At 38.9% G+C, this 27,959-nt stretch overlaps 1 protein-coding gene across 3 annotated transcripts in view; it reads right to left on the minus strand.

Moving 5' to 3' along the window:
• ASXL3 (ASXL transcriptional regulator 3) overlaps window positions 1–27,959 on the minus strand; it is a 326,363-nt gene that overhangs the window by 201,205 nt on the left and 97,199 nt on the right. For 2 of the 3 annotated variants that reach the window (XM_033934243.1, XM_033934244.1), the window contains one exon: window positions 27,911–27,913. In XM_033934243.1, coding sequence (XP_033790134.1) covers window positions 27,911–27,913 — 3 coding nt within the window. Of the gene's footprint in view, window positions 1–16,165; window positions 16,250–27,910; window positions 27,914–27,959 lie in introns of those variants that run through there. The other variant, XM_033934246.1, reaches the window with a different exon arrangement.

Here is a 27,959-nt window from a genome sequence, read left to right on the forward strand (position 1 = left end):
GGCTTTATTTAGTTTTAAGCACTGTGAATTGCTGGAACCAGTGCACTGAACTGTATTTTGGTATATTGCACGACCTGCTTGGGAGTAGGCTTGTGCTGGCTGAGGAGAGCTAAATCCTCAGCTGCCATTTTGACTTTATTTTGTCTGCCTTTTGCATTTTGCTTTGCTGGTGTTTTGCCTACTGACATTTGCATCTCTACTGATGAACTGCTTACCTTTATGTTTGGAATCAGTAAAGCTGAATTATGTTTCCATAAACCTTGTTTGTGAGATTTTGATTTTCTGATTGAATCCAGTCCAGTCCTGCAGGGTGACTCCATCTCGGGTCACACGCTAGTGTAATTCATCTAAGTAACCTTTTGGAGCACTGTGGTGTCCCGCTCGGACCACAGTGGGGTTACAAGGGGCCTGTGCATACTCTACTCCACTGTCAGCTGCTGAATAGAGTGGCTCAGTTCTGAAAAAATGAAGACTAACCTTTATTCTTCAACTTCTTGAATAAACATGTGTACTATGATGTCATTTGTTTAACTTTATTAACAAAACACTCAAGATAGGAACAAAGATGGACATTCAAATTATAGTGGCCTATTCCATACATTTTTGTTTATACCTGGGACTACTGCAACCAATATAAATATCCATAATATATATATATTTTTTTTTTTAAATTCAATTTTCTATACCGTTCTCCCAGGGGAGCTCAGAATGGTTTACATTAATTTATTCAGGTACTTATATGTCAAAGTCTTAACTCTCTGTTGTCCCTCAGTATGGAAGTGGGGCATTATGAATAATAAACCGCTTGGTTTGAGATAAAGTATGTCTTTTTTGGAAGAAATGAGAGGTGTAACCAAGGTCACAACATAAAGCTGACTATAGTGTACAGTTGACCTTATTCTCATCTTACTTATAGTGTGTCCAACACAAATTTCATGCAAGGATAAATAACAACAAAATAATAACAAACCACATAAGTTGACTTGCAAATGGTAGCATGATGCAACTTATATCTGAGCAGAAGGATGATTCCATTTTTTGCATGTAAGAGATAAAGAGCAGAAATTGCAATGGCCACAGGGAACCTAGTTAGGCACTTTTACTAAGCTGCGGCAGCGTTTTTAGCGCGTGCTGCAGATTAGCGTGCGCTAATCCCTGCGCTAAGCGGAAAAACTAATGCCAGCTCTATGGAGGCGTTAGCGTCTAGCGCACGCAGCATTGTATGCAGCTTAGTAAAAGAAGCCCTTGGGACCTGGGTTGGCTGGCCACTGTTGGAAATAAGATACTGGGCTTGATGGACCTTTGGTCTATCCCAGTATGGCAATTCTCAAATTCTTACGAACGTCAGTGCTGTGCTTCAAACTGGATTTGACTACTAGGAAACTGGAAAACTGGGCATCCAAATGGGAGATGAAATTTAATGTGAACAAATGCAAAGTGATGCACATTGGGAAAAATAATCCAAATCATAGTTATCGGATGCTAGGGATAACCTTGGGAGTCAGCGCTCACCCATGTGTGGCGACAGCCAAGAAGACAAACAGGATGTTAGGAATTATTAGAAAAGGGATGGTTAACAAGACTAAGAATGTTATAACGCCTCTGTATTGCTCAATGGTGTAACCTCACTTTGAGTATTGCATTCATTTCTGGTCTCCTTATCTCAAAAAAAGATATAGTGGCACTAGAAAAAGTTCAAAGAAGAGCGACCAAGATGATAAAGGGGATGGAACACCTCTCGTATGAGGAAAGACTAAAGAGGTTAGGGCTCTTCAACTAGGAAAACGACAACTAAGAGGAGATATGATTAAAGTCTACAAAATTCTGAGTGGTGTAGAACAGGTACAAGTTGATCAATTTTTTACTGAATCAAGATTTACAAAGACTAGCGGACACTTGATGAAATTACAGAGTAATACTTTTAAAACCAATAGGAGAAATATTTTTTTCACTCAAGAGAATAGTTAAGCTCTGGAACGTGTTGCCAGAGGATGTGGTAAGAGAAGTTAATGTAGCTGGCTTTAAAAAAGGTTTGGATCCGTTCCTGGAGGAAAAGGCCATAGTCTGAGGTTGAGATAGACATTGGACAGTAGCATGAAATGCTGCTACTATTTGATTTTTTTTGGCCAGGCACTTGTGATTTGGATGGGCCTCCGCGAAGACGGAATACTGGGCAAGATGGATCACTGGTCTGACCCAGTAAGGTTATTCTTATGTTCTTATGTCTCTTTACATCCACATCTGTACGCAATACATGAATGAATGAATGAATGCAATACAGGGGATCAGATCCGACTACAGATTGCCAGAAAGTAATTTTTCAAATTCAACAGTATATTCCAGTATTCTTCGGCGCTATTATCTGTGCCAATACAACTGGAAGCTATGATGCTGCCTGCTGTAAAGCTCCTGGAGATACTCGGTTTCATTGCATGGTATTTAATTTGTTGCTGCAGCAACCATTAGAGAAAGCAGTGGTTTACATGTAGCTTCTAAAATGGACATAAAGTTTTACAGTACATTTCAAAGTGTTTCTTAAGTATACTGTGTTTATTTAATATTTTATGTATGTATGGTTGTAATCCACTTAGTTTTTAGGCGAAATATAAGTCTCTTAAATAAATAAATGTTCTTGTAAAATACACCAATGTTGATAAATAATATGTGCAATTTTTTGAACCATAGTAGAAAAGTTCAAGACACACACTTGTTTGTTCAGTTGTTCCTGATAAGTAGTGTACAGCAATAGTTCACAATTGGCAAGCAAGTTCTCAAATAAGCCCATTTTATCAGAGGAGGATAACCTGATGCCCAAAATTTCCTTTTCAATGCTGCTGCTTAGAGTTCTTATGAGCATCGGGAGCAGCGAAGAGCATTCAGCATGCCAGGCTGCGCTAAAAAACGCTTCTGCGTTTTTGTAAAGGGGTGGGGGTGGGAGGTTAAATTGTTCTTAAAAAATTCTATTCATTTTTTGGCCCATTCATCTGGGAAATGATTTCAAAATCTTTTTCTGATAACTTAGTACCATCCTCTTGGAAAACAGCTCTAATAGTTCCAAAGCTCAAACAACATAACCTAGACTCCACTCTCCTCAAAAAGTATCGTCCTATTTCTAATTTACCTCTAATCTCCAAACTTACAGAAAAAATCATTCACTCTCAACTGACAGAATTTCTTGAAAAAACCCATGCTTTACATCCCTGCCAAACAGGGTTTCGATCTTTACACTCTACAGAACTATCATTATTAGGCCTTACTTCCACTATACAATACTACCATGATCATCAAAAATCAGCTATTCTAGTTTCTCTTGACTTATCCACAGCCTTTGATACTATTGACCACCCTCTTCTTATCACAAGACTTAAAGACTGCGGCATTACCGGCTCTGCACTCTCTTGGTTTATATCTTACTTTCACAATCGCTGCTCTAAAGTCCACCTTAAAAACGAAACTTCGCCAAACCTACCACAAATTTTCGGAGTCCCTCAAGGGTCAGTTCTATCCCCTTTGCTATTTAATATTTTTCTTTCCCCCCTTCTTACTTTAGCCCAATCAATAGGATTTACGATTTTTGCATACGCAGACGATATACAACTCCTTCATCCAATCAACACCACCAACATTTCAGAAATAATAGATATAAACAATAAATTAGATAACATATATGATTGGCTCTACACACACAAGCTTTCTCTCAACATCGAGAAATCCTGTGGTCTCCTTCTTCCAATTAAAACTTCTGAATCTCTATTAGGAACTATCTCTATTAAATCTATTCCACTTCCCATGGAAAGTAAAATTAAACTTTTAGGGGTTATTATTGATAGAGATCTCACTTACCATGATCATATCAGTTCAATCGTTAAAGTCTGCTTCTTCAAAATGCGCATTATTCGATCCCTACTTTCTATCTTGGACACTGATTCTATTACAGTATTGACTCATTCTTTAGTAATTTCCCACCTAGATTATTGTAACTCCCTTCTCAATGGCCTTCCCCAAAAAGAATTACGTCGCCTTCAATTATTACAAAATACTGCAATAAAACTTATTTATAAAAAAGGCCGATTTGACCATGTTACTCCACTCTTAAAAGAAGCTCACTGGCTCCCTATCACCCACTGTATCACCTATAAAATCATCTTACTCTGCTTTAAAATTAAACAATCTCATCAACCTTCATTCCTTGACAAACTCCTGATACCTCAATGCTCCTCCCGCACTCTAAGATCCTCTGATCAAAAACTTCTTTTCATCCCCCCTCTAAAAGATTTCTATTATACTCGTAAAACAAATTTTGCCGTAACTGCCCCTACATTATGGAACTCCTTGCCACAATACCTCCGCGACGAACAACAACTTTTTAAATTTAAATCTTGTCTAAAGACTTTCTTATTTCATGACGCTTTTAACCTAACCTAGATTTTCTTCTATTTTCTCTCTCTCTCCCCTTTTATTTCTATTCTCTCTCCTCTTGCAAGCAATTATCACTACAATATGCCCTTACCTTCACGTTTTTTCCCTACCCATTCTTCCCTTTTCTTCTTATTAAATGTAACTTTTTCCCCTCCTCCCTTACTATCCTCACAGTCAAGTCTGTCTTGTTTTGTCATTCATGTCCCACTTAAATATTTTATCCATTCTTCCCTTTTACTCCCTTTTTTAAATTATATTGTTAACCGGCCAGATATTTGCTTTATGGTCGGGATATTAAAAATTAATAAACTTGGAAACTTGGAAACTTCAATGGTGGTGCAAATACAACAAATTCTCAAACACTGACCCACTGGAAAGGAATCTTTTAACCGCTTAGGATGGCAACTGGAACACTTGAGATAGTTGTTCGGGTGCACAGTTTTGGAATATATAGATGTAACTAACATAAGGTGTATAGGGACAGACTGAAAGATCTTAATATATATACTTTGGAGGAAAGGTGAGATATGATAGGGAATAGGATCAAGTTAAGAGGTGATAGGCTCAGGAGTAATGTAAGGAAATATTTTTTTTACAGAAAGGGTGGTAGATGCATGGGATAGTCTCCTGGTAGAGGTGGTGGAGATAAAGACTGTGTCCGAATTTAAGAAAGGGTGGTACGACCACACGGGATCTTTTAGAGAAAGGAGTAGATAGTGGATGCTGTGGATTAGCAGACTGGATGGGCCATTTGGCCTTTATTGACTGCTATTTTTCAATAAAATTCTTGTTTAGTTACTAAAGTATCCAAAAACGGCACAGAATCCTTGTTTATATGCAAGGTGAATTGTAAATGAATATCCAGTGAATTCAACCAATCAATAAATTGTTGTAATTCTGTAATGCATTATACATAAGATGAGAATGAGGTTGAGTGAACACTTTAGTCAGCTTCATACTGAGACATTGGGTGCTCTTCTCATTTCTTCCAAAAAGGACAAACGTATTCTCATAAAAAGTGGTTTATCATTCATCACATTTAATATAATATGATATGCAGGATATAAATGTTTTAAATAAAGTAAAATAAATAATGGGGGGGGGGGGGGGCAACAGAATTCAGACTTGTATGTCAAAGTTGGCAGCAATGGATTCCAGAAGTTTAAACAAGTGTGTGGAATGGAATATTATCATATGAATGTCTATTCTGGTTTTTATGATCCGGTCTTATTTTGTTAATAAAGTTAATTGAATGATATAATAATATGAAAGATTGTTTTTTCAGCAAGTTAAGCAATAAAGGTTAATCTAATCTTCATTTTTCAGAATTGAGCCACTCTATTCAGCAGCTGATGGTGAAGTAGAGTATGCATAGGTCCTTCAAACAGGAGGTGAAACAAGGACCCTTGTCGGACTTAATTTTCAAGCCTGAAGCAAGCCGTTATATGATTCGGCTAAGTTTATTTCATTACAGTTGTTTGAGTATGTTTATGTTTATTAAGATTTTTGCTATACCGCTCCTGCATTTTACTGACCTAAGTGGTTTACAATGTAACTGAATGTAATTGAATATTGAAAGGAAATCCATTAAACATATTCAGATAGGAAAGATAAAGCTAGAGATAGAAACAAGATATGTACTTCCCAACAAGTATTCAATGCTTAAAATTAAATTGAATTAAAATTAAATTATAATTAAAAACTATAATTAAAAATTAAAAAAAATAAAATGAATTCCAGTCAGACATTAGGTTCTGATATTAGAAGTCCGTAGAGACAATATGCCAAGGAGCGAAAAGGAACCAGCTTGTTTGCTCATTGAGCCCTGAAGTATGAAGCCCACCCACACACAATATTTTAGCCATGAGATGTCACAGGATGTAGCCTTAAGTGCTAAAATGCAGGCTTGTCATTTGGATTAGAGTCAAATGCAGTATTTAACCCGCTGGATTTAGTGGCCGCTATGGATGATTAAAATTGCAGAACGAGCGAGTTAGGTGGGGAGGTGTATGGGAACTGAGCAGAAGTTGTAAAATTTATCACCAGCACTCAGCCCTCCTAGTTTTGCCTTATACTTCCGTGCCTGTAACCGCTAATGAAATTAGATCAGCTGCAGGTGACGGCCAGCTCATTGGACGTCCCTGCAGGTCATCTCCTCTGCTGCGAAGCGTTGCTCCCATCACAGCGGTGTCAATCTCCCCATCGCTAACCTCCTCAGACCTGATGTGGCTATCGGCATGGCACAATCCCATCGGTGGCGCAAAGGGGTCAAAACTATATCTTTGCCACCCTCGACGACAAAAGAAAAATCATGAGGGCCCAGTCCAACATCCCTCAACCGCTAAGAAACCAAGAAATAGGTAGGAGGCCCCTTGATAGTTAGACCGGAGCAAACGGTCAAATCGGAGCATCAATGAAGTGATTTAACAAATAAGACTGGAGGTCCCAGACCAAAGGAATAAAATTTAAATAAATAAATAAATAAAACCAATAAACAGACGATCAGAAAACTAAATAAAATATAAACAAAGCAAAAGAAAACAAAAATAAAAAAGTAAGGTGAGGAGATAGTACAGCTGATGACCTAACTGGTTGCCATCTTGTTGATGTATAGCCTGTTTCAAGGAACCCGTAAAGGGAAGCTGAACAAGGAGCGGTGTGAATGGTTTTTCAAAAAGCCTTCAAAATGACGGATTAAACACGCTTTGAAGTCCTTCATCGTTCTCACTGATCAAGCAATCCAATTCAGCTTCCCTCTACAAGTTCATTGAGACAGGCTAATGAAACGTGGTCTGCATTGGGACATTTAACCAACCTCAAGAGCATTTTAACATGCATATATTTGTGAACCAATTTGTTAAGATGTAGAACTCGCATACACAATGGAACAGTCACAGTGTCAAGTAATTAAAGTAGAATCTCAGTTATCCAGCACCCATGGTGATTGGATACCGGATAACAGTTTTTCTGGTTAATTGAGAGTATGTTAGAAACCTTGTTTAACACACTCCCTCCCCCCTTCCACCCTGAAGCACCAGCACGGCAGCAGTCACAAAGTCCTTCCTCCTTCTCTCAAGACTAGGTGCTTCCAGTGCTCGGTCTGTGCCACGTGGGCTGCAATAGCCACATACTTTATAAATAAGACCTTTTCTCTTTCTATACTCAATAATGATCAACCCAGTAATAATACCCCTTTTGTTTCCCCATTTCACCCCCAATATCTCTTCTCCAAACTGTATAACTTTATCTGAAAATTTCTGTATTTTGGGACATAATTACCAAATATGACTGAATGTTCTCCTTAGGCTGCACTGTCTCTAGCACTCTATATTCTCATTAACACAAATTTTTTACTCACCTTTCTGGTGTATTAATACCAAAAGAAAAACATTTTAAATTCATTTTAAGAACATAAGAATAGCCTTACTGGATCAGAACAATGGTCCATCTAGCCCAGTAACCCATCTTCATGGAGGCCAATCCAAGTCAAAAGTACCTGGCAAAAACCCAAACAGTAGCAGCATTCCATGCCACCCCGATCCAGGGCAAACAGTGACTTCACCATGTCTGTCTCAACAGCAGACCATGAACTTTTCCCTCCAGGAACTTGTCCAAACCTTTTTTAAAACTAGCTACATTAACCACTCTTACCACATCTTCTGGCAACATATTCCAAAGCTTAACTATTCTCCGAGTGAAAAAATATTTCCTCCTATTGGTTTTAAAAGTATTACTCTGTAACTTCATCAAATGTCCCCTAGACTTTGTAAATCTTGATGCAGTAAAAAATCGATCTACTTGTATGCTTTCTACACCACTCAGGATTTTGTACACTTCAATCATATTTTCCCCTCAGCTGTCTCTTTTCCAAGTTGAAAAGTCTTAACCTCTTTAGTTTTTCCTCATACGAGAAGAGTTCCATTCCCTTTATCATCTTGGTCACTCTTCTATGAACCTTTTCTAGTACCAGTACATCTTTTTTGAAATAAGGAAACTAGAACTGAATGCAATACTCAAGGTGAGGTCACACCATTGAGTGATACAGAAGCATTATGACTTTGTTAGTCTTGTTTTGAAGTTTATTAAAAGTCTGATATCCTGCTTTATCAAAGTGGCTTAAATAAAAATATAAAAATTCAAAATTCATGGTGGACATTACAGACTGATCAACAGACAAAAAGAAAGAAGGTTAGACATAAGGTTTGTAGGAAGAAAAACAATATTTGATTAAAAAAAAAAGATAAACAATAAAGGGAAAATACAATAGGGAAGGAAAGTAATCTTCATTCTTCATGGGAAAGAATCTAATGTGTTTATAGGCTGAATGCGTCTCTGAATAGGAAACTTTTTAGGCTGGATTTAAATTTCTCTAAAGATGATTCTTCGCAAAGAGGAGTTGGTAGCGAGTTCCATAAAGTGGGCGCTGTGACCGAAAAAATTGTTTTTCGAGTAGTATCGTAGAAAAAATGATGTAGGGAAGGGACAGCTAAGATATTTTGAGAGTTTGATTTTAGTACTCTTGCTGGGCTATAAGGGATAATCAGTCTGTCTAGCACCCCTGGAGAATGGAATAATTTTGTCTTAAATGTTAGTAGTACAATTTTATAAGTAATTTGGTGAGTGAATGGTATCCGGTGAGCTTTTATTAGTAAGGGGATCACGTGTTCAAATTTTTTTGCTTTAAAAATTAGTTTCACAGCTGTATTTTCAAATAATTTCTAGCATCTTATTTGCTTTCTTGGCTGCTGCCACACATTGGGTGGAAGGTTTCTACGTATTATCTACTATGATACCCAGATCTTTTCTTGATCGCTAACCCCAAGGTGGACCCTAGCATCCAGTTGATTTGGATTATTCTTCCCAAAGTGCATATTGGTAGCTATAAATCTTTAAGAAAACCACCAAAGGTATTCTTTTGCAGGTCTTTATCCAATAGTACATTGAAATCCTCCTCCCAGTTCTGCAGAAGACTAGGGGACACTCGATGAAGTTACAGGGAAATACTTTTAAAACCAATAGGAGGAAATATTTTTTTTACTCAGGGAATAGTTAAACTCTGGAACACATTGCCAAAGGTTATGATAAGAGCGGATAGCTTGACTGGTTTTAACAAAGGTTTGGACAATTTCCAGGAGAAAGAGTCCAGAATATTGCTACTCTTTGGGTTTTTGCCAGGTACTAGTGACCTGGATGGGCTACTGTGCTTCATGGACCATTGGTCTGACCCAGTAAGGCTATTCTTATGTTCTTATGCTCTGACTGAAACAAAAGTGATTTGTATATATGGGATATTCCACCTATGACTGTGCTCACTACTAGCGACAGCTTAATAAGATCTTCCATTGCTTTTTGTTTTAAAAAAGGTTTCACCTGAAGCTATTGAAAATGATCATTTTTATCTAGATGAAATTGATCTAATAAGTCCTCAAATTCCAGACCATGGTCTATAACAGACTGACCATCAGAGTTTAGTCCTTTCCTCTCCTACCTAGCAAAGCTTGAACCCATTCTCCCCTTGAGAAATCTCTTGAATATATCTAAGGGAGTTCTGCTTGAAAAAGAGCTCATCCCTTTATTAGCCTCATCCTAACTCTCTCCATAGATCGCCAGTGTTAGCTCAGTGGAAGGATTAATTAGTCATACACTTTTAGCCACAGTCTGAGAAATCCAAGGAGAACCCGCAGAAGCAGTTGTCCCAAAGTGGTTAAAGTTACAGCCTCAGCACCCTGAGGTTGTGGGTTCAAGGAAGACAGGCAAAAAATATCTGAAAAAGTTAAGAGAGGCTGGTCAAATGGTCAGAAAAGCAAAGATACAAATGGAAGAAAAAAAAAAATAGCTGATACGGTAAAACAGGGCGACAAAACATTTTTTAGATATATTAGTAATAGGAAGAATTGCAAAAGTGGCATTGTGAGACTCAAAATTGAAGGGGAAAGATATGTAGAAGCTGATAAAGAAAAGGCTGAGTTGCTAAACAACTATTTCTGTTCTGTGTTCACGGCTGAAGCGCTGGGAGCGGGACCGCAGTAGACAAACAAGAATAAGGATGGAGTAGTGGCAGATCTTGATCGATTTTCAGAGGATTGTGTTCGTGAGGTACTAGCTAAATTAAAGTGATGGGGCCAGATGGTGTATATTCGAGGGTACTGAAGGAACTCTCCGCTGAGTGATCATTTCAATGCTTCTCTAGAGTCAGGAGTTGTACCAGAAGACTGGAGAAGGGTGAATGTGGTCCCTCTAAAAAACAAAAGTGGAAGTAAGGAAGAAGTAGGGAATTACAGGCCGGTAAGTTTGACTTCTGTGGTAAGCAAATTAATGGAAACACTTTTAAAACAGAGAATGATGAAGTTTCTGGAATCTGGTGGATAACAGGACTGGAGGAAACATGGATTTACTAGAGATAGGTCTTGTCAGACAAATCTCATAAATTTCTTTGACTGGGTGACCAGAGAATTGGATAGAAGAATTGTGCTAGATGTGGTGTATTAAGCAAAGCCTTTGACAGTGTTCCACACAGATGTCTAATAAATAAACTGAGTGCCCTCAGGGTGGGCTGGGTCAGAACTGGTTGAGAGGAAGAGAACAGAGGGTAGTGGTCAATAGAGATCGCTCTCAGGAAAGGGATGTCACCAATGGTGTGTCTCAAGTTTCTGTTCTTGGGCCTGTTCTTTTTAACATTTTTATAAGTGATATTGCTGAGGGGATGTCAGGTAAGATTTGCCTCTTTGCAGATGATGCCAAAATCTGCAATAGAGTTAGCATCCCAGATTGTGTGAACAACATGAAAAAAGACCTAATGAAGCTTGAAGAATGGTCTGAAATTTGGCAGCTAAAATTTAATGCTAAGAAATGCAAGGTCATGCATTTGGACTGCAAAAACCTAAAGGAATGGTACAGTTTAGGGGGTGAAGAACTTATGTGCACGACACTTGGGTGTGAATGTATGTAATCTTAAGGTGGCCAAATGGGTTGAAAAGGTGACAGCAAAAGCTAGAAGGATGCTAGGGTGCATAGGAAGAGTTATAGCCAGTAGGACAAAGGAAGTATTGATGCCCCTGTGTAAGACCTCATTTAGAATATTGTGTACAATTCTGGAGACCGCATCTTCAAAAAGATATAAAATGGATGGAGTTGGTCCAGAGGAAGGTTACTAAAATGGTGCATGGTCTTTATCATAAGCCGTATGGGGACAGACTTAAAGATCTCAAAACTTTGGAGGAAAGGCATGAAAGGGGAGATATGACAGAGATGTTTTTAAATACCTATGTGGCATAAATGCGCATGAGTCGAGTCTCTTTCATTTGAAAGGAAGCTCTGGAATGAGAGGGCATAGGATGAAGTTAAGACGTGATAGGCTCAGGAGTAATCTGCCATCATGTTTCTAAATTGGCCTTTCTTTAATATTTCTGTGCAATATTAATTTATTAATTTAATTAATTAATGTATTTATTTATTTGGTTTTATATTCCATCCTCCCAGAAGAGCTCAGAATGGGTTACAAGTTTACATACATAATATAGCGTATTTATACAAAGTGATGGTAGAACATGGCATGGCAGAACATGCTCTGACAAAGATGGCAAAACATAATTAACAAAGCCTGGTAATACATAATATGACAAAAACATGGTATGGTGAGACAGTATGGCAACAACAGTATGACAAAACATAGCATGGCAAACAGTATTACAAGCATGGCTAATCTAGTATGACACGACAGTATGACATGTAGCATGATAAAACCTAGAATGATATACATGGAACGGCAAATATTGTGCAGCAGACATAGCATGAGAAATCATAGCATGGTAGACATAGTATGGCAAATATAGTGTGGCAGATGCAATGTATAGCATAGTAAAGTGTGAGAGAAATGGTGATAGTATGACAAAACATGGCATGGTTAGAAATTTGGTTGGTGCACTCTCATAGAGGGTCAAGGGAAAAGGTGAGTTTTTATTGCCTTCCTGAAGTTCAGTAGACCTTCTAATGATCTTATGTGGGTAGGTAGTTTGTTCCAGAGGCATAGCAGTGAACCCTCAGAGAATGATTTGCTATGATGTATTATGTGGATATTTCACTATTAGGAATGTTTGTTTTATAGTATTGTGTATGTATATGATTGTCAGCCACTTAGTTGTAGGCAGGGTATAAAGGAATAAAATAAAAAGATCTTTAAACTGTTAAAAACTGATAAACTTTAAAATGATAAAAACTGTTTCTACTTCATTCAAATTAATCTTCAGTACCAACCCCAAGTTCTCTAGTTGTTGATGCTGTGGTGGGCATAATATTAGTGGGGGCCTTAGAGACCACAAAAGCCTGCCCACTGCTGGAGTTGCCACTGAAGTCCATTCTAGCCTATCCTAACCAACCTACCTCAGGAGCTTCTATCAAATCCATCCCCAGCTCAAGTCTAAACCAAATCACTATATATGGGACACAGAACATGTAGGATTGCCCAGTACCAGCCTTAGTTTGCTTTACACCATTCATTTTCTAATTAGAGATCCTCTGTGTTCATCCCATGCTTTTTTTGAATTCTGTCACCGTTTTACTCCCCACTACCTACCTCAGGAGAGCATTCCAGACATCCACCACCCTCTCCATGAAAAATAATTTTCTAACATTACTCGTAAGTCTGCCACCCCTCAACCTCCATTTATGCCCTCTAGTTTTACCGTTTTCCTTTCTCTGGAAAATATTTGTTTCTATATTAATACCTTTCAACTATTTAAACATCTGTATCATATCTCCCCCTGTCCCTCTTCTCCTCTAGAGTATACTCCTCCAAAAACCACAGACACTATATCAAGCCAAGGCTGAGTGAAGGAGGCAGAGCAAGTGTCAGCACTTCAAATGGCATCAAGACGTGCAGATAAGGTCGCAGTACAAAGTCCTGCACCAAGATAAGCTAAGTCAAAGTATATCCTAAACAGTAACCCTAGAAAGCAGTTAAAATGCATGTCATCATAGCTGAACAAAATAACACGTCTCTGGCAAGTTCAGAGTTCTTTGATTTATTCAACATCAAGGAGATTATGTTCTCTTTAGCCTCAAGATCTGCTCAGGGACTGCATGAGTAACAGGTAGAAAAGCAAGCAAATATGGGCCTAGAAGCAGTGAACAGCAGTAAAAAGACATATCTACCTACTCTCATCAGGTATAATCAAATAACTGATAACAGGGATGAAATTCTCATACCAGTGGTAGCACACTATAGTCACCTGAAGTCTATAATCAAACACCTGCAGCTTTTAGACCCATATGTTGAATTCCTAATTCTGTTAGGGAGAAATGTGCCAGAATACATTAGATTTCGAGGATCACTAGTCCACCCAACGCTCCATATGCCTACTGAATCATCTTGGGATGGGCAATAGTAGGCAACGTCTGCCTCAACAGAATGAGAAGACCAAGTGTCAATGTATACATCATGAATGTCCTAGAAAATGTCCCAACTATCTACATGCAAAAGAGATTTTTAGTTGTGATGATTCAAATCCTGGTGAAACCATCCGTCTGACGACTTCTCCATCAAATTTAGGAGAACACCTAGGGAATACAGTTCCTTAAGTCAAAAAGATGATGACAAACCTACACCATCCATAGAAGACAGATGTCTTGAGAATCACGGAGAAAGAGTTCTCCAAAACTGAGTTGAACAGCTGGGTGGCTCCTTTACCATCCTGAACACCCATACCTCGACTCCTTAACAGAAACAAAGCTTTGTCTCGACTCACTTTATTATAAAAAGTTCTGAGGAAACCAGGGATAAAATAGCATTTCATAAACTTCATGCAAGACATGTTGACTAATGGCCATGCATAGCAACTCCGCCCCTGAAAGAAAATGAGTAGCGCTTGGCACCTATCTACTTTTGGTGTATATCATCCACAGAAAGCAGGCTAGATCAGAATTGTGTTTGATTCCAGCACTCATGTCCAAGGAATCTAACTCAACAATGTACTTCTCTCTGGGCTTGACATGATCATCAGTGTTAGGAATTTAGATTTACTTCAGAAAAGAACCAATTGCTACAACAGCTGACATCCAACAAATATTCTACTGTTTTATTGTACACCAAGACTACAGAAATTATCTAAGACTTCTGTGGTACTTTGACAACCACAAAGAGATTTGGCAGTATCAAATGAAAATCCATATAGTTGGTAGCAGTAGCCACATATGGAGAAGGGAGGAGAAAGAGTATGGTACAGATGCTAGACATTTTGTAGAAACAGATTTTTATGTGAATGATAAGCTGAAGTCATTGCCCACTGCTGAAGAAGTCACTAACTTGTTAAAGAGAACACAAGCAATGCAGCAGAAGTTAATATGAGATTTTACAAAATTGCCTTAACAGTCCAGAAATAATAAAAGCATTGCCTACAGAAGATCATGCTAATTACATAAAAAATTTCAACCTGAGAGTAGATACACCATCATTTCGGTGAAGCCTTGGATTACACAGGGACCTAAAAAGAGATGTCTTTATCTTTCAAGTCTCAACTTGGAGAACAACCATGTACTTTCATCGAGGTGTTTTGTATACAGTCAATAGTCTGTAAAACCTAATGGGTGGGGCTGATCCACTATCAAAGGATTAAGACGAGAATGGAAAACACTGGGACCTAAAAAGAGACGTCTTTATCTTTCAAGTCTCAACTCGAGATCAACCATGTACTTCATCGAGGTGTCTTGTATACAGTCAATAGTCTGTAAAACCTATTGGGATTTGTGGATCCAATCACCATTCAAGGAAGATCCTTGTTAAGAGAACTGTCCCAAAATATTGATGGGTGGGCCAATCCACTATCACAAGAATTGAGACAAGAATGGAAAAATGGAAAGATTTCCTGAAGACTCAAATGCCACACACATACATTCCTGCACCACTTAGTGCTGCTAGCTGAAAGGAGATTTGTATCTTCTCAGATGCTTCTGTGAAGGCCACAGAAGCAGTGGCCTACTTGAAAGCAACAGATGCAGAAGGACTATCTCATGTAACTTCATCTTTGGCAAGGCCAAGTTAGCATCACAGTCCAATCACATTACTCCATGCATAAAGTTGTGTGGAGCAATATTGGTAACAGAGATAGAAGAGTTGATACTGAGTGAAACAGACATTCAAATAGACACAGTCAATTTTTACACCAACAGTAAAGTAGTCTAAGATTTTATCTATAAGCAAACCAGGAGATTTTGTGTGTTATGTCAGAAATACAGTTGAGGGTATATGAAAGTCAACACAACCAGAACAGTGGCATTATATGCCAACCAACCAAAATCCAGAAAATTGTGCTAGAAGAACTGTTCCAGTGTCTCATTTGATGGAGACAACATAGCTAACAGGATCAGATTTCCATTTAAAATCCGATTACATGTCCTCAGCTGCTGAGAACTCTTTTGGGCTGATAGATCCCGTTTTTGACTCAAATGTCTGTCCAGAAATGACTGCTCTTGAAATGTGTTGTTCCTGAAAGCAGCTTGGGTGCTCATCGCTTTCCTTGCTGGATAATACCCAGGAGAGCCACAGTGCACCTAATCCACATTATGCTTTCATTCAGTCAACCAGGTGATGGAAGACTAAATACCTGCCTCCAAAGTGCCATCAGAGATGCAGATTTGGAAATCATCAATGACAATTGACAACTTTGCAGCACCTGGGAACTTCGACATAAGACTTTCTCAGGAGACAATGGACTGCATCACCAGAGCCATAATGAACCAGTGATCCACATACCTCACAAAGAGACATGGACCGTTGCCCACTCCAGAGATTCAGAGACTTTTATTTTTCTCTCTCTCTTTTATGTTGTTTGTTTTGTGCTGTCTGTTTCTCATTTCAGCTCCTGCAAGACAGAGAGAAGTCGTCGTCTGGATGAAAGAAAGCCTGAGATGACAAGAAGTTTGTCAAGCAACAAAAGATCCAGCTTACATGGACTCGAATACCTAAAATGTTCAGTTATTGATAAAAGATTAATAGTGGTATCTACAGATACCAGGCGGGGACGGGCAGCTTGTGCTGTCAGTATATTTATTTAGATGTGTGTAGTAGACCAGGTCCCTGCATGCCTGTGGTTCTTTGTGATTTGCCTTTATGAAAACATGTGTTCTGCTCTCAGTGTCTTTTGGAGATTTATTGTTACAGCCTGCCTCTGGGCATACTGGGATAAGCAGATTTTCCCTCTTCCTCCAATTGCTCCTGATGTAAATACAAAAGATATAGCAACCTGTTAGAAAGCTGTGCCTAGGTCATATATCCAGTGTGTAGAAAGCTTGAACTCTCCATATTGATTTTTAGCTCTCAGAATTAGTAATCCATAGTGATTTTTCACCTTTTATGGCTGCTGCTTCAGTAGCTGTTAGTGCTGTGCCACTGACAATTCCTCCTCTTTGGGAGAGGAGCTAATCACAGACACAACTCACTCTGTATATACAGAATTCCTAATCTGATTTAACACAACTTTAAGTGACTGATTTATTTTGTCATCAACTGTATTAAATGAAAAATTGGATTAAGGACCGCAGTCTGTTCTTTGGTAATAGGCAGTTCTAGGTTTAACTCTCTGAACAAACTCAGTACAGGATCTCTAGATGAGAGTTCAGAATAGGATGCATTGTATTTAGACCTTCCATCTTATCGGATATGCTCATTAAAAGTATCTCAAAATGCAGCTGTATGCTTACATGCTGGACTAACAAGATCTGATCAAATTCCACTGAATTAAAAAAAAAAAAAAAAATTACACCGTCTTCCAAATTCAATGGCAGATTCAATTCAAAATACTGACTTTAGTCCATAAAGTAGTTTACAATAATGCTCCATTACCAACTGCTACTTCACTTTGGGTCTCTTATCAAGCTGCGGTACTGAGTGCAGTGTGACAAATGTACTGAAGCCCATTCAATCCCTAAGGGCTTCAGTGCATTTACCGTGCTGGCCCTTGATATTTGGCTTGATAAAAGAGGCCCTTTGAATTTATCGCCTTGCTCGATAAAATCCACGATATCTGGATGAGCACACACAATTTTATCACAGATTGTAGTAGATTCTAAACAGTTCTCAAATGTTAACGGTGATAAGAAGATGCAATATGGGACTCAACATGGTCTGTGTTTTGACAGTAGATGCCTTCCTCAGGAGTCCAATTTCAAACAATTCACAATTCAAACAATGCACATTCAAGATAAAGTATGAAATGCTTTTGTTTCATAGAATATAAGCTTTTTTTCCCCTATGGTTTGAAGCTAGCAAGCACATTTACCTATCTTTAGTTACAAAGCAACTGGCCGTTATTCAGCCTGCAACGGTCAGCATTTTTTTAAAAGATATTTAATGCCAGGCCATGTCCAGGCACTAGCATTAAATAGCCAGTGTTAAGTGAAATGGCAAAAGCTGCCAGACCTTATGCCCAATATCAAATCACATTGTAAAAAGCTTGTTGCTATTTGTCTCTACCTATGCTGAAATCTCTGTTCTGTCTGTATAATTAGTTTATTATAAATCTGATATGACTTTCAATTGTAATTTCCCCCTGCAATAAAAAGAGTTCTCTTATTTGTAAATAACCTTGAACCTATGCAGGTATAATGCGAAACAAACATAAAGATTACATTAGAATATGCATAGCCCAGCTAAATATCAGGCAGATCATGCATAAGAACAAAGTATTTCTCTTCCTATCCCTGATCCAAATCACTACCCAGATAACCTCTTATGTTATCCGCCTTGAACCTCAAGGTAATGGCGGAATAAAAGTCAGTAATGTAATGTAATGTAAAGATTGTGGCAGCCATTTCTCCATGGAGTGAATGGGCATCACTTCTGCCTATAAGACCACACTACACAACTAATGATTGAAAAGGTAGGCCTTAAAGAGGTAGTAAGGAGGGGAGGTGCTTGGGCCATGATGGTTTTTTTTTGGAGGGGGTCATGATGTGCTTTGGGGAGTGGGGAAAAAGGAAGTTTATTGGCACATTAGGGCCAGGACCCAACAGTTATTGAGGTGACAACTGACATTCAATGCTGGCAACCACATAACTAACTAGCCAAATTTAGGACAGTTTTTGACCTGTCCTAAATTGGCCCAGTTAGCTATGCAAGTCCTAGCATTGAATACTGCTAGCACTTGCACAACTGCCAGCCCAACGCCACCTCCTGTACCACCCCTGAACTGCCCACTTTGATAGCCAGTCAGAGCCGTTTTTCAGCAGCACTATCTGTTTAAGTGTCACTGAATATTGGCAGTTGGGTGTTCTTGCATAAAATCGCTTTGAATATTGGCCCACAGGAATTTTTTAAAGATTTCCTCAGTGTAAACCCTGTTTTAAATGCAGAAAAAAAGGCTTTCTAAAAACTGTACATACTTTGGCCCCCTTTTACTAAGCCGTGCAACCAAGTGGTGTGCAGCAAATACTCCGACATCCATTTCATTCCTATAGACGTTGGAACATCTACCATGCTGGCCTGTGCTGTTGAGCTTAGTAGAAGGGAGGGGACATTTTTTTTCTGTGTTTAGGCATTTGCAAGGGGAATAATGTGGATGGATCAGAGGAAGAACTGCAATGTACATGTGTATTTTATAAAATACAAAGGTACACGCACATTTACCGCAAGTTCAGAGCAGGTTTAAAATGTATGCAATTTAAGTCAGTTCTGGCAGCCTATTTCATAAAAGGTGTACAGTTATAAAATCAAGAATTAAGCTAAGGGCATGGAATGGGCAGGCACCTCTTCTTTGCTGTTAATGCAAAGATCACTGTCATGAATTGTTAACACTTTAATTTTAAAAAAAGGGGGTTCCTATGGATAATGAAAGGTAGTACGCAGCAGGAGCACGATAGAATATCTAGAGCTCAGCAACATTCTATTATCCCCTGGGGAAGGCTTGTTGAAGCTGAAACGCCCTTGATATAAGAGGGCATCAGGTGTTGGAATGGAACATCTACCAACGCTAATAGCCATCTAAGCTAAGGGCTCCTTTTACGAAGCCGTGTTAGCGGTTTAATGCGCGTAATAGCGCGCGCTAATTTTCCGGCCGCGTTAGCTGCTACCGCCTCCTCTTGAGCAGGCGGTAGTTTTTCGGCTAGCGCAAGGGTTAGCGCGTGATAAAAAGTTGTGTGTAATAAAGCTGCTAATGCGCCTTCGTAAAAGGAGCCCTAAGTGTTGCTGGTCCTTCTTAGCAATTTAGGTGCTATGTTTGGCACTATAGATTATCACTTGAGCTAGACACTAAAAGAAAAAAATAAAATTTATGTTTAAAGGTGGGAAGGAGGTCCAAACTAAATGATTATATGGCAAGTTCTAATTCCAGGATAAGGGCCTGAAATAACATAAATGTTATAAGAGTTTCTATGTACTGCCTCTTATGATACTTCAATATCCTAGTTGATATATTACTTGGGAGAGTATTTGACAAGTTGGGTTGCTGTGTGAACAGCTTGAGCAGGATGTTATTTATGTCACGCTAATATTTATATGAGTTGATCACATTGGTTTGTGAAAGATTGGTTTGAATGATTTCATTATCCATAGGAACCCCCTTTTTTAAATTAAATTATTACATTGTGGATATGTGAAGTGATCCGTCTTATGTATTTTGGTCTCCAATGAATTTTTAACACAGCAGATTACACAAGGATTTATTCTATACATGAGAAATATCTTTAATTAGTTTATTACCCTTCCCTTATGGGTTTTCCTTTCCCCTCTTTCCTTTATTAATATTTATCTCGATGTGATTATGTTCTCCCTTTGCCCTTTTCCTCCTGGTGTAATGTTAGTTACTTATGTATTATTTATAAATCTTTTTTAATATTCATTTTTATATAATTTTTATTTATATACAGCATTTTATTGTAAACCATTTAGATAGACAGAACATCAAGAAACCAATAAACTTGAAACTCGAAGAGGTATGATTTGCACACAACTGTGACTTTTTCTCTGCATTAATCACAGAGCAGCCCATCAAAAATGCTGGGATTACCCCAATAATTAATGCAGAGATTTTTCTGTCATTGTATGTTAATTTTTGCTGTTACCACCTAGCAACTGCAAATCCTTTAGTGTAAAGGCCTTATATGGGCCTTAAATGGGCCTTAAATGGCTAGAGGAAGCTGTTGCTTCTTCAAAGGAGGTACTTCAAAGTAAGGATTGAACTTTTGCACCTGTCATATGCATACAATTATTCTGAATCTATAAAGAAAATGAAATAGCAATTATACATTATTCTCGGAATCTATAAAGTCACCCAAATTACTAACGTTAATTGGTAACAATTAGGATTTGCACAAGCATCTGGCTGCACACCCTAACGCCCATGGTGCATATCTCGAAAGGGGTCATGGTCATGGGAGGAGAACGCATCTTTATAGAATTTTGTATGCATCTTTATAGAATGCTGGCTCAATGGGCCTAACTTGGGTACCAGCATTTATACCAAGTTTCAGCAGGCATGAGTCTGTTAGTCGAGGGATCTGCACTTCAGCACTATTTTATTAAAGGCATGCACCATTTACAGAGCAAAACTTAGTACCAATTTGTAGCAGTCCAATAGGCAGCCCATCACTGGACACTATAGGACTACTATTTAAGTGGAGAAAAAGCCTCAAAAACAGCTATCAGCAGCTCTTTACCAAAAGCAAATCAGGCTGCTTATTCTTTATCATAGGCAAGAAACGCCACAAGAATGTCGGTATTAGTGTCCAAGTGAAAAACGGCAGCCGCCGATGTGCGCAAACCAATGGTGCATCCGATGTTGCCAGGACTGTAAAAATTCAAATCCTGGCGACATCAGGTAAGACAGTTCTGGTGATGTCAGATAAATCATTTGTTTGCAGTGGTGTAGTAAGGAGGGGGAGGGGCAGTCTACCCCGGGCGCAGTCTTGGTGGGGGCGTGAGCATCCGTCCCCCTCTCCGCCTCCTCATTCCTTCCCCTGCCCTGTGCGTGACTTCACTCCCCCTCCCCCCACGGTACCTCTAGCTCTTCGCTGGCATGAGCAGCAACTACTACCTGCTGTTCGCACCAGCGTCGGCTCTCCCTCTAACATTACTTCCATGCCCCACAGCCTAGGAAGTGGCGTCAGAGGGAGAGCCAATGCTGACAGCAAGTTGGTGATGCAGTGCACGATGGGAGAGTTAAAGAGGTACAGGGGAAGGGAAGGGGCCTGCACACGCAGCAGGGGGCAGAGAAGAATTCCTGGGTGCCTCTCACCCTCACTATGCCACTGTTTGTGCATATTGGCAGCTGATGTTTTTCACTTGAACACTATTAGCGACATTCTCGTGGAGTTTGTATTTTTTGCCTATGATAAAGACTAGGCAGCCTAATTTATTGTTGGTAAAGTGCTGCCGATATTTGTTTTTGAGGCTTTTTCTCCACTTATATGGTAGTCCTATAGTGTCCAATGAAGGGCCGCCTATGAGACAGGCACAAATTCTGTAACCGGTACCTAATGTTAGGCACCTATTTTGGAGGCGCCCAACTAGATAAGCGTCTATCTAAATTGAATAACAAGCCCAATTAAGCTTTTTAAACATCAATAATTGAAACTTAGGCGCCTATCAAGAAAGAGCAATTCTGTAACAAGGCGCCTCTAAAAATTTAGGCGGCCTTCAAACAAATGGGCGCTATGTGTGTTAGGCATGGGTGTGGCTTCGTGTTAAGTGCCTTGTTACAGAATCGCTGCTCTTAAGCGGGCTTACGTGTTGACATGGCCGCCTAACTTTTAGTTGTGGCTAGAACTGGCCTATTTATTGAACGCCTCCAAAATAGGTGCCGCTCAGCGTGATTCACTGAACAGCACCCAATTTTACTTGAATCTCGCTGAACGGTGCCTATTTTGGCGCCTAACCTTTGGGCGCTTCTTATAGAATTTGCCCATTATTCTTTATCGTTTTGTTATTGGAACTGCAGCGTTTTTCTGATTTGTTGAACATTTCTACATACAAGGCCTAATTTGAAACACCGTTTATAGTACAATCTAGCACTATATTTGCAGGTAGACCTCTTAGCTTCTGTTCATTTAGTGATTTAGTGAAATATACAAATTGACCAGAGGTGCTAAACCTTTCCACCCAACTGTAGTTATATAGATTTTGTTCCCTGTTATTTTTAGATTTCACAAACCAGTATTCAGCCAGAGGCAATCACAGAGTTGGGGTTTTTTTGGGTGTTTTTGTTTTTTTTTAATAAAAACTCTGGCTGCTGCAGCTGAAATAAATCTGGATAGTCATTACCAGCCTTTTTTAAAAATTTGTTTGTTATTTAACTGTCTTAACTTTCTCTGGATAGTTTTCCAGTGAAGAAGACCGAATGTCACTGCTAACCGGCTAACTCCAGGGATTGCCCTCAGCCTGCCCATAAATCACACTAGTGCTATCAGCCAGTGCCAGTGTCGACTGCAATAATACTGCTGATGATTATCCTAGTCGATGGTACTTAACTAGGTAGCAAATGCTGCTCCCCAGTCAAGTGGTTTTGAACGTCGGCTTCTCATTTCTTATTTATTTAATTCGTTTTCCTATCCCGTTGTCCCCAAAGAGCTCAGAACGGGTTACAGGTTTAACATACATCATTTCCATACAAGTTTACGATAAAAGTTTTTATCCTAACTGGATACATTCTAGGGTCTAATATTAATATACATAATATACAGTCTACTGGTTACAATTTGCTTTAGTTATCCTTATGGTGCAAGTTTTTCAGTACAAGTTTTATTCTAATTTGTCACACAGGGGTCCTTTTACTAAGGCGCGCTAGCCGATTTAGCGCATCTTAAATAGCGCGCGCTAAACATTAACGCGTCTGTTATATTCTATAGACGCATTAGCATTTAGCGCATGCTAGATCAGCTAGCGTGCCTTAGTAAAGGAGGGGGACAGTACGTTACAGTATACGATACAAGTTATCCTTACGTGACACATACTGGATCTGGTACCAATATATATTCCTTTGTAGTCTATTGGTCAAGGCAGGGGTTTAGGGGAAGAAGTATGTTTTTATTGCTTTTCTAAAGCTGAGGAGTCCTTCAAGGGATCTGATCTGCCGGGGGGGGGGGGGGGGCAGTCGATTCCAGTGGCTCGGTATGAAGCGGGAGTAGGACTTGACCAAAATTAAACACTGTGGTGCCACCATGTGGTTCAGTACTCTCATTCTTTCACCTAACTCTTACTCTCAGAGTTTCTAGAACTTCCAACAAATGCCACAGTCTGGAGAGTGAACTTTCTGATTTGATTGTGGCCCTTGAGGAACCAATATACACTGTAAAGAGATTATTGGTCTAATACTAACATATACTTCATAATATATGTGTGTATATATATATATATATATATATATATATATATATATATATATATATATATATAAATTCTTTATTTTTTCCATTTGTATGGACTTTCGGATATCAACTGGACCATGAATAATGCCCAGCAATCTCTTGTCTTCATCAGTCCACTTTATTGTTTATTTACTCAAAACTCTAAAATTCATTTAGTTTCATACTTATTCTTAATTTCATAATTCCATAACTATTTCTTCATTGTATTTTATTTTAGTTTCCTTCATTTCCTTACTTAATGTCTTTTTCTTCTAATTTAATCTTATTACTTAGCTACTTAGCTTTGAGGTTAGCTCTCAAATGTTCATCCATGCCACCTCTCCCAACTAAAATAAAATACAATGAAGAAATAGTTATGGAATTATGAAATTAAGAATAAGTATGAAACTAAATGAATTTTAAAGGTTTGAGTAAATAAACAATAAAGTGCACTGATGAAGACAAGAGATTGCTGGGCATTATTCATGATCCAATTGATATCCGAAGGTCTATACAAGTGAAAAAAATAAAGAATTAATATATATACATATATATATATATATATATATACATATATTATGAAGTATACATTAGTATTAGACCAATAATCTCTTTACATTGTATATGGGGCCACAATATATAAACAGGCACCATATAGCTTTACAATATTAGAGATTTAAAAAGAGTACAGAGAATAGTTAGTGATTTAGAGAGAAGTGAATAAGGACTACACTAACAATTGGTTAAGATTTATCAAGTCCTTGAGGAACCAAAACACCTCAGTGGTGGTTCCTCACTCCCCTCTTCTCCGTTCATGGCCCAGCATCTGTCCATTTGATTCTGAGCCCCACTCCAGGTCTGCATCATAGGAATTGCTGTTGGCAACATCTTTGTGCCGGCTCTATAGGCTTCCCTCTACTGTGTCCCCGCCCATGAAGAAACAGGAAGTGACATAATCAAGGGCAGGGATGCAATAAAGAGAAGACTGCAGAGCTGGCACAGGTTGCCTATATGAATCGCTGCCAGTGGCATCTCTGAGATACATCGGGGAGGAGGGGGAGCTTAGAAAGAGATTGACAGATGCTGGACCAGAGCCCCCAGAGGAGCAGACGCCAAGTTGGGCAGAGGAGAGGGAGAAAGAAGAAGGGACAGAAGAGATGGAAGTGAAAAGAGAGGGAGTGATGGATGCAGAGTCTGAGGGGAAGATTTTAAAAACTGTATGTACATATGGGATAGGGGTGGAAGGACCCAGATAAAATCTGGGCCCATCCAAAAAAGACAGGTCTGGCTATACCCCTGCATGACAGTCTTCTGCAAGTTAGAAATCATTCTTAAAATTTCATATATAACATTATTAAAGGATACTTACTTTCTATAAAGCAAAAATGGGGCACCATCACGACACATCCAGGAAACCATTGGAGAAAATAAAAAGAAGAGAATTAGTAATTTAATAGAGACTAGAATTTAACATCCCTTTCCGTTACAACAAACAAAAAAGAAAGCCAATATTAAAAATAAACATTTCCTTTTATTCCTACTATAACAGCTTAAAAAATTCTAAGGGGATGTTGGAAGAAAATGGGGATGTGAAGCACATTAGGAGACAACCAACATCTCATGATATAATAAGATATGTGGTCGGAAACATAGAAACATGACGGCAGATAAAGGCCAAATGGCCCATCTAGTCTGCCCATCCGCAGTAACCATTATCTCTTTCTCTCTCTGAGAGATCCCACATGTCTATCCCAGGCCCTCTTGAATTCAGACACAGTCTCTGTTTCCACCTCTAGTTTTCTCTTTCTGAGGTGTCCGAATGCGGCAGCATTCTCAACAAGTCCTCTGCGACTGCCCTAAAACTTCTCCTCTGACACAATTCCTGTTTCCGCCTTGGCGGCTTGCATCAGAGGAGAAGCTTTGGGGCAGGCGCGAATGTTGCTGTGGTGTCAAAAGTTGAAGAATCAAAAAAAATACGACAGTGCTGCCATCAGTGGCCATTGGCTTTGCCAATTGCTCAAGGGGGTGACGGCTGGAGCTCAGCGCCCCCTCAATATGACTTGGACACAAAATGTCCCCTTTAGACTTCTCGGCGCCTACCGGTGGGCAGTAGCGCCCCCTTTGGGAACCACTGCTCTAGAAGACAGACCTTGCCTTCTGCCATGCCGAATAGTACTTCCAGGAAAGAGCAAGACAGTGAAACAATTAAGTTAAAAGTGCAACTTCTATTTTTAAAGATCTCATATGTTTCTAATATACAATCTAGCTAGCAGAGAAATCTCGTTTGCTAATGAATGCCATCACAGATGCCAATGTCCTGCTTTACTCAAGTTCAAGATCTCTGAAATCCCAACTCTATTCCTCTATCAGAGGCATGCAGCTTAGCAACTAAAATAGGTAAGATTCCAACTGCTATTCCAAAGGGTTTATAGTAAATAAGACACAATATGAATTTGAAGGGCAACAGCCAAAATAGGCGTCTCCAAGGCAACTCAATGGTGTGCTTGAGCATTATGGCAAAGTATGAAACAAGGACACAAATGATTCATTTTATTACTGTGCTAAATTGCTATTACATTTCAGACACACAGTCACAGGCTAAATTCAAGGCAGTTCTCTTCTAAATACCAAATTACTACTCAAAATCAAATTCTTTTGAAAGTTTTTTAGGTTTGTTTGGGTTTTTTCTTTTCCTTTTTTTTGTAGAATAGTTTCCTCCAGCTCAGGAGTCTTCATTAATTTTTAAACTGGCACCACTTTGGATTCTAAATGAGCTGAAGGGGAGCGGCCAAATATCTTCCCATGTGGGGCCATGACACTGCTGACCAGTGTGTGTCAATAACATCCATCCTCACAGCTCACCTTCAAACTTACCCCCCCTCTTTTTACAAAACCACAAAAGCATTTTTTTAAGCACCAGCTGACGCGCTGAATGCTCCTATGAGCATTGGGAGCAGCGCAGAGCATTCAGCGCACTGGCAAGCGCTAAAAACTGCTTCTGTGGTTTTGAAAAAAAAGGGGGGATTAATTAGGGTGTATCCTCGATGGTTATGAACATTTCCAAATGCATGCTCTTTTGGGTTTTTTTGTTGTTTGTTTTTTTTAATAATCTTTATTAAATTTTCCAACTACAATTGTGCAGACAAATAATTCATGTACATATAATATTACAAGAAAAGCACAATAAACTTACATATGGTAATAAGCAATTATTTTCTCCCACCCTCCCACCTATTAATCAAGAAAATAAACACCCACAAAAAACTATCTAAAAATTCCCCAAAACAATTCCAGTACAAACCCCTCCCCCCTCCTTCCCACCCTGGATGTGTATGTTTAAAGCTCAGTAAAATAAAGTCAGTTATCATTCCTTACAAAATTTAGTCAACGGCTCCCAAACATCCATAAATTTCCTGTACCTTCCCTGCTGTATAGCCATCAGACGCTCCATTTTAAAAGTATAACATAGGGATTCCCACCAGAAAGTGTAATTTAACCTATCCCAGTTCTTCCAATTCTTCAAAATAAGTTGCTTGGCAACCCCTGTCATTACAAAGAGAAGTTTGTTATTCCTAGCAGATATTTGATTTTTAGCTCTCATTATCGTACCAAATAGGCTTTTGTATATTGAGAAATGCCTTGTCTTTGAAGCATGCACTCCTCCCTCCTATCTACTTTTCCCTTTCTATCCTGGGTAGAGAGGCAGAGTAACAGAAAAAAAACAAAGGCAATGAGGGCCACCAAAGAGGTCTCTGTGTGCTGCCATTAGCCCCCCCCCCCGAGCTTTGCATTGACAAATACTGATCTCTTTTTTTTTTTTTTTTTTTTAACTTAACCAGAATCAAGGCTGGGACCTCATACCATAAACCTTCATTTGCAACTGTCTGGATTCTTCTCCTATTTTACAGCACTATTCTCTCCCCAACATTCTTAAAAATTTCAAATTATTTTGCTTCATTCCAATGTGCACTATTTTGTTTTGGTGTGCATACATAGCATGCATTAACACATTTTTGTGTGTGCGATTTTGTTTACTGAGCACTAGCATTTTTAGCAAGCACTAAATGAAATAACATAATGACATAAATGCATATGTTCCTACCATGCAATTTGATCCTTACGGAACATGGGCTCGGAATCCAATCAATAAATATTGCCTAACTTTCTCTCCAGTGTCAACCATAGCCATCCAGAGGAGAATTTTCTGTTCC

The sequence above is a fragment of the Geotrypetes seraphini genome, chromosome 2 (genome assembly GCF_902459505.1).
Source record: "Geotrypetes seraphini chromosome 2, aGeoSer1.1, whole genome shotgun sequence".
In the NCBI taxonomy this organism is placed as follows: domain Eukaryota; kingdom Metazoa; phylum Chordata; class Amphibia; order Gymnophiona; family Dermophiidae; genus Geotrypetes; species Geotrypetes seraphini.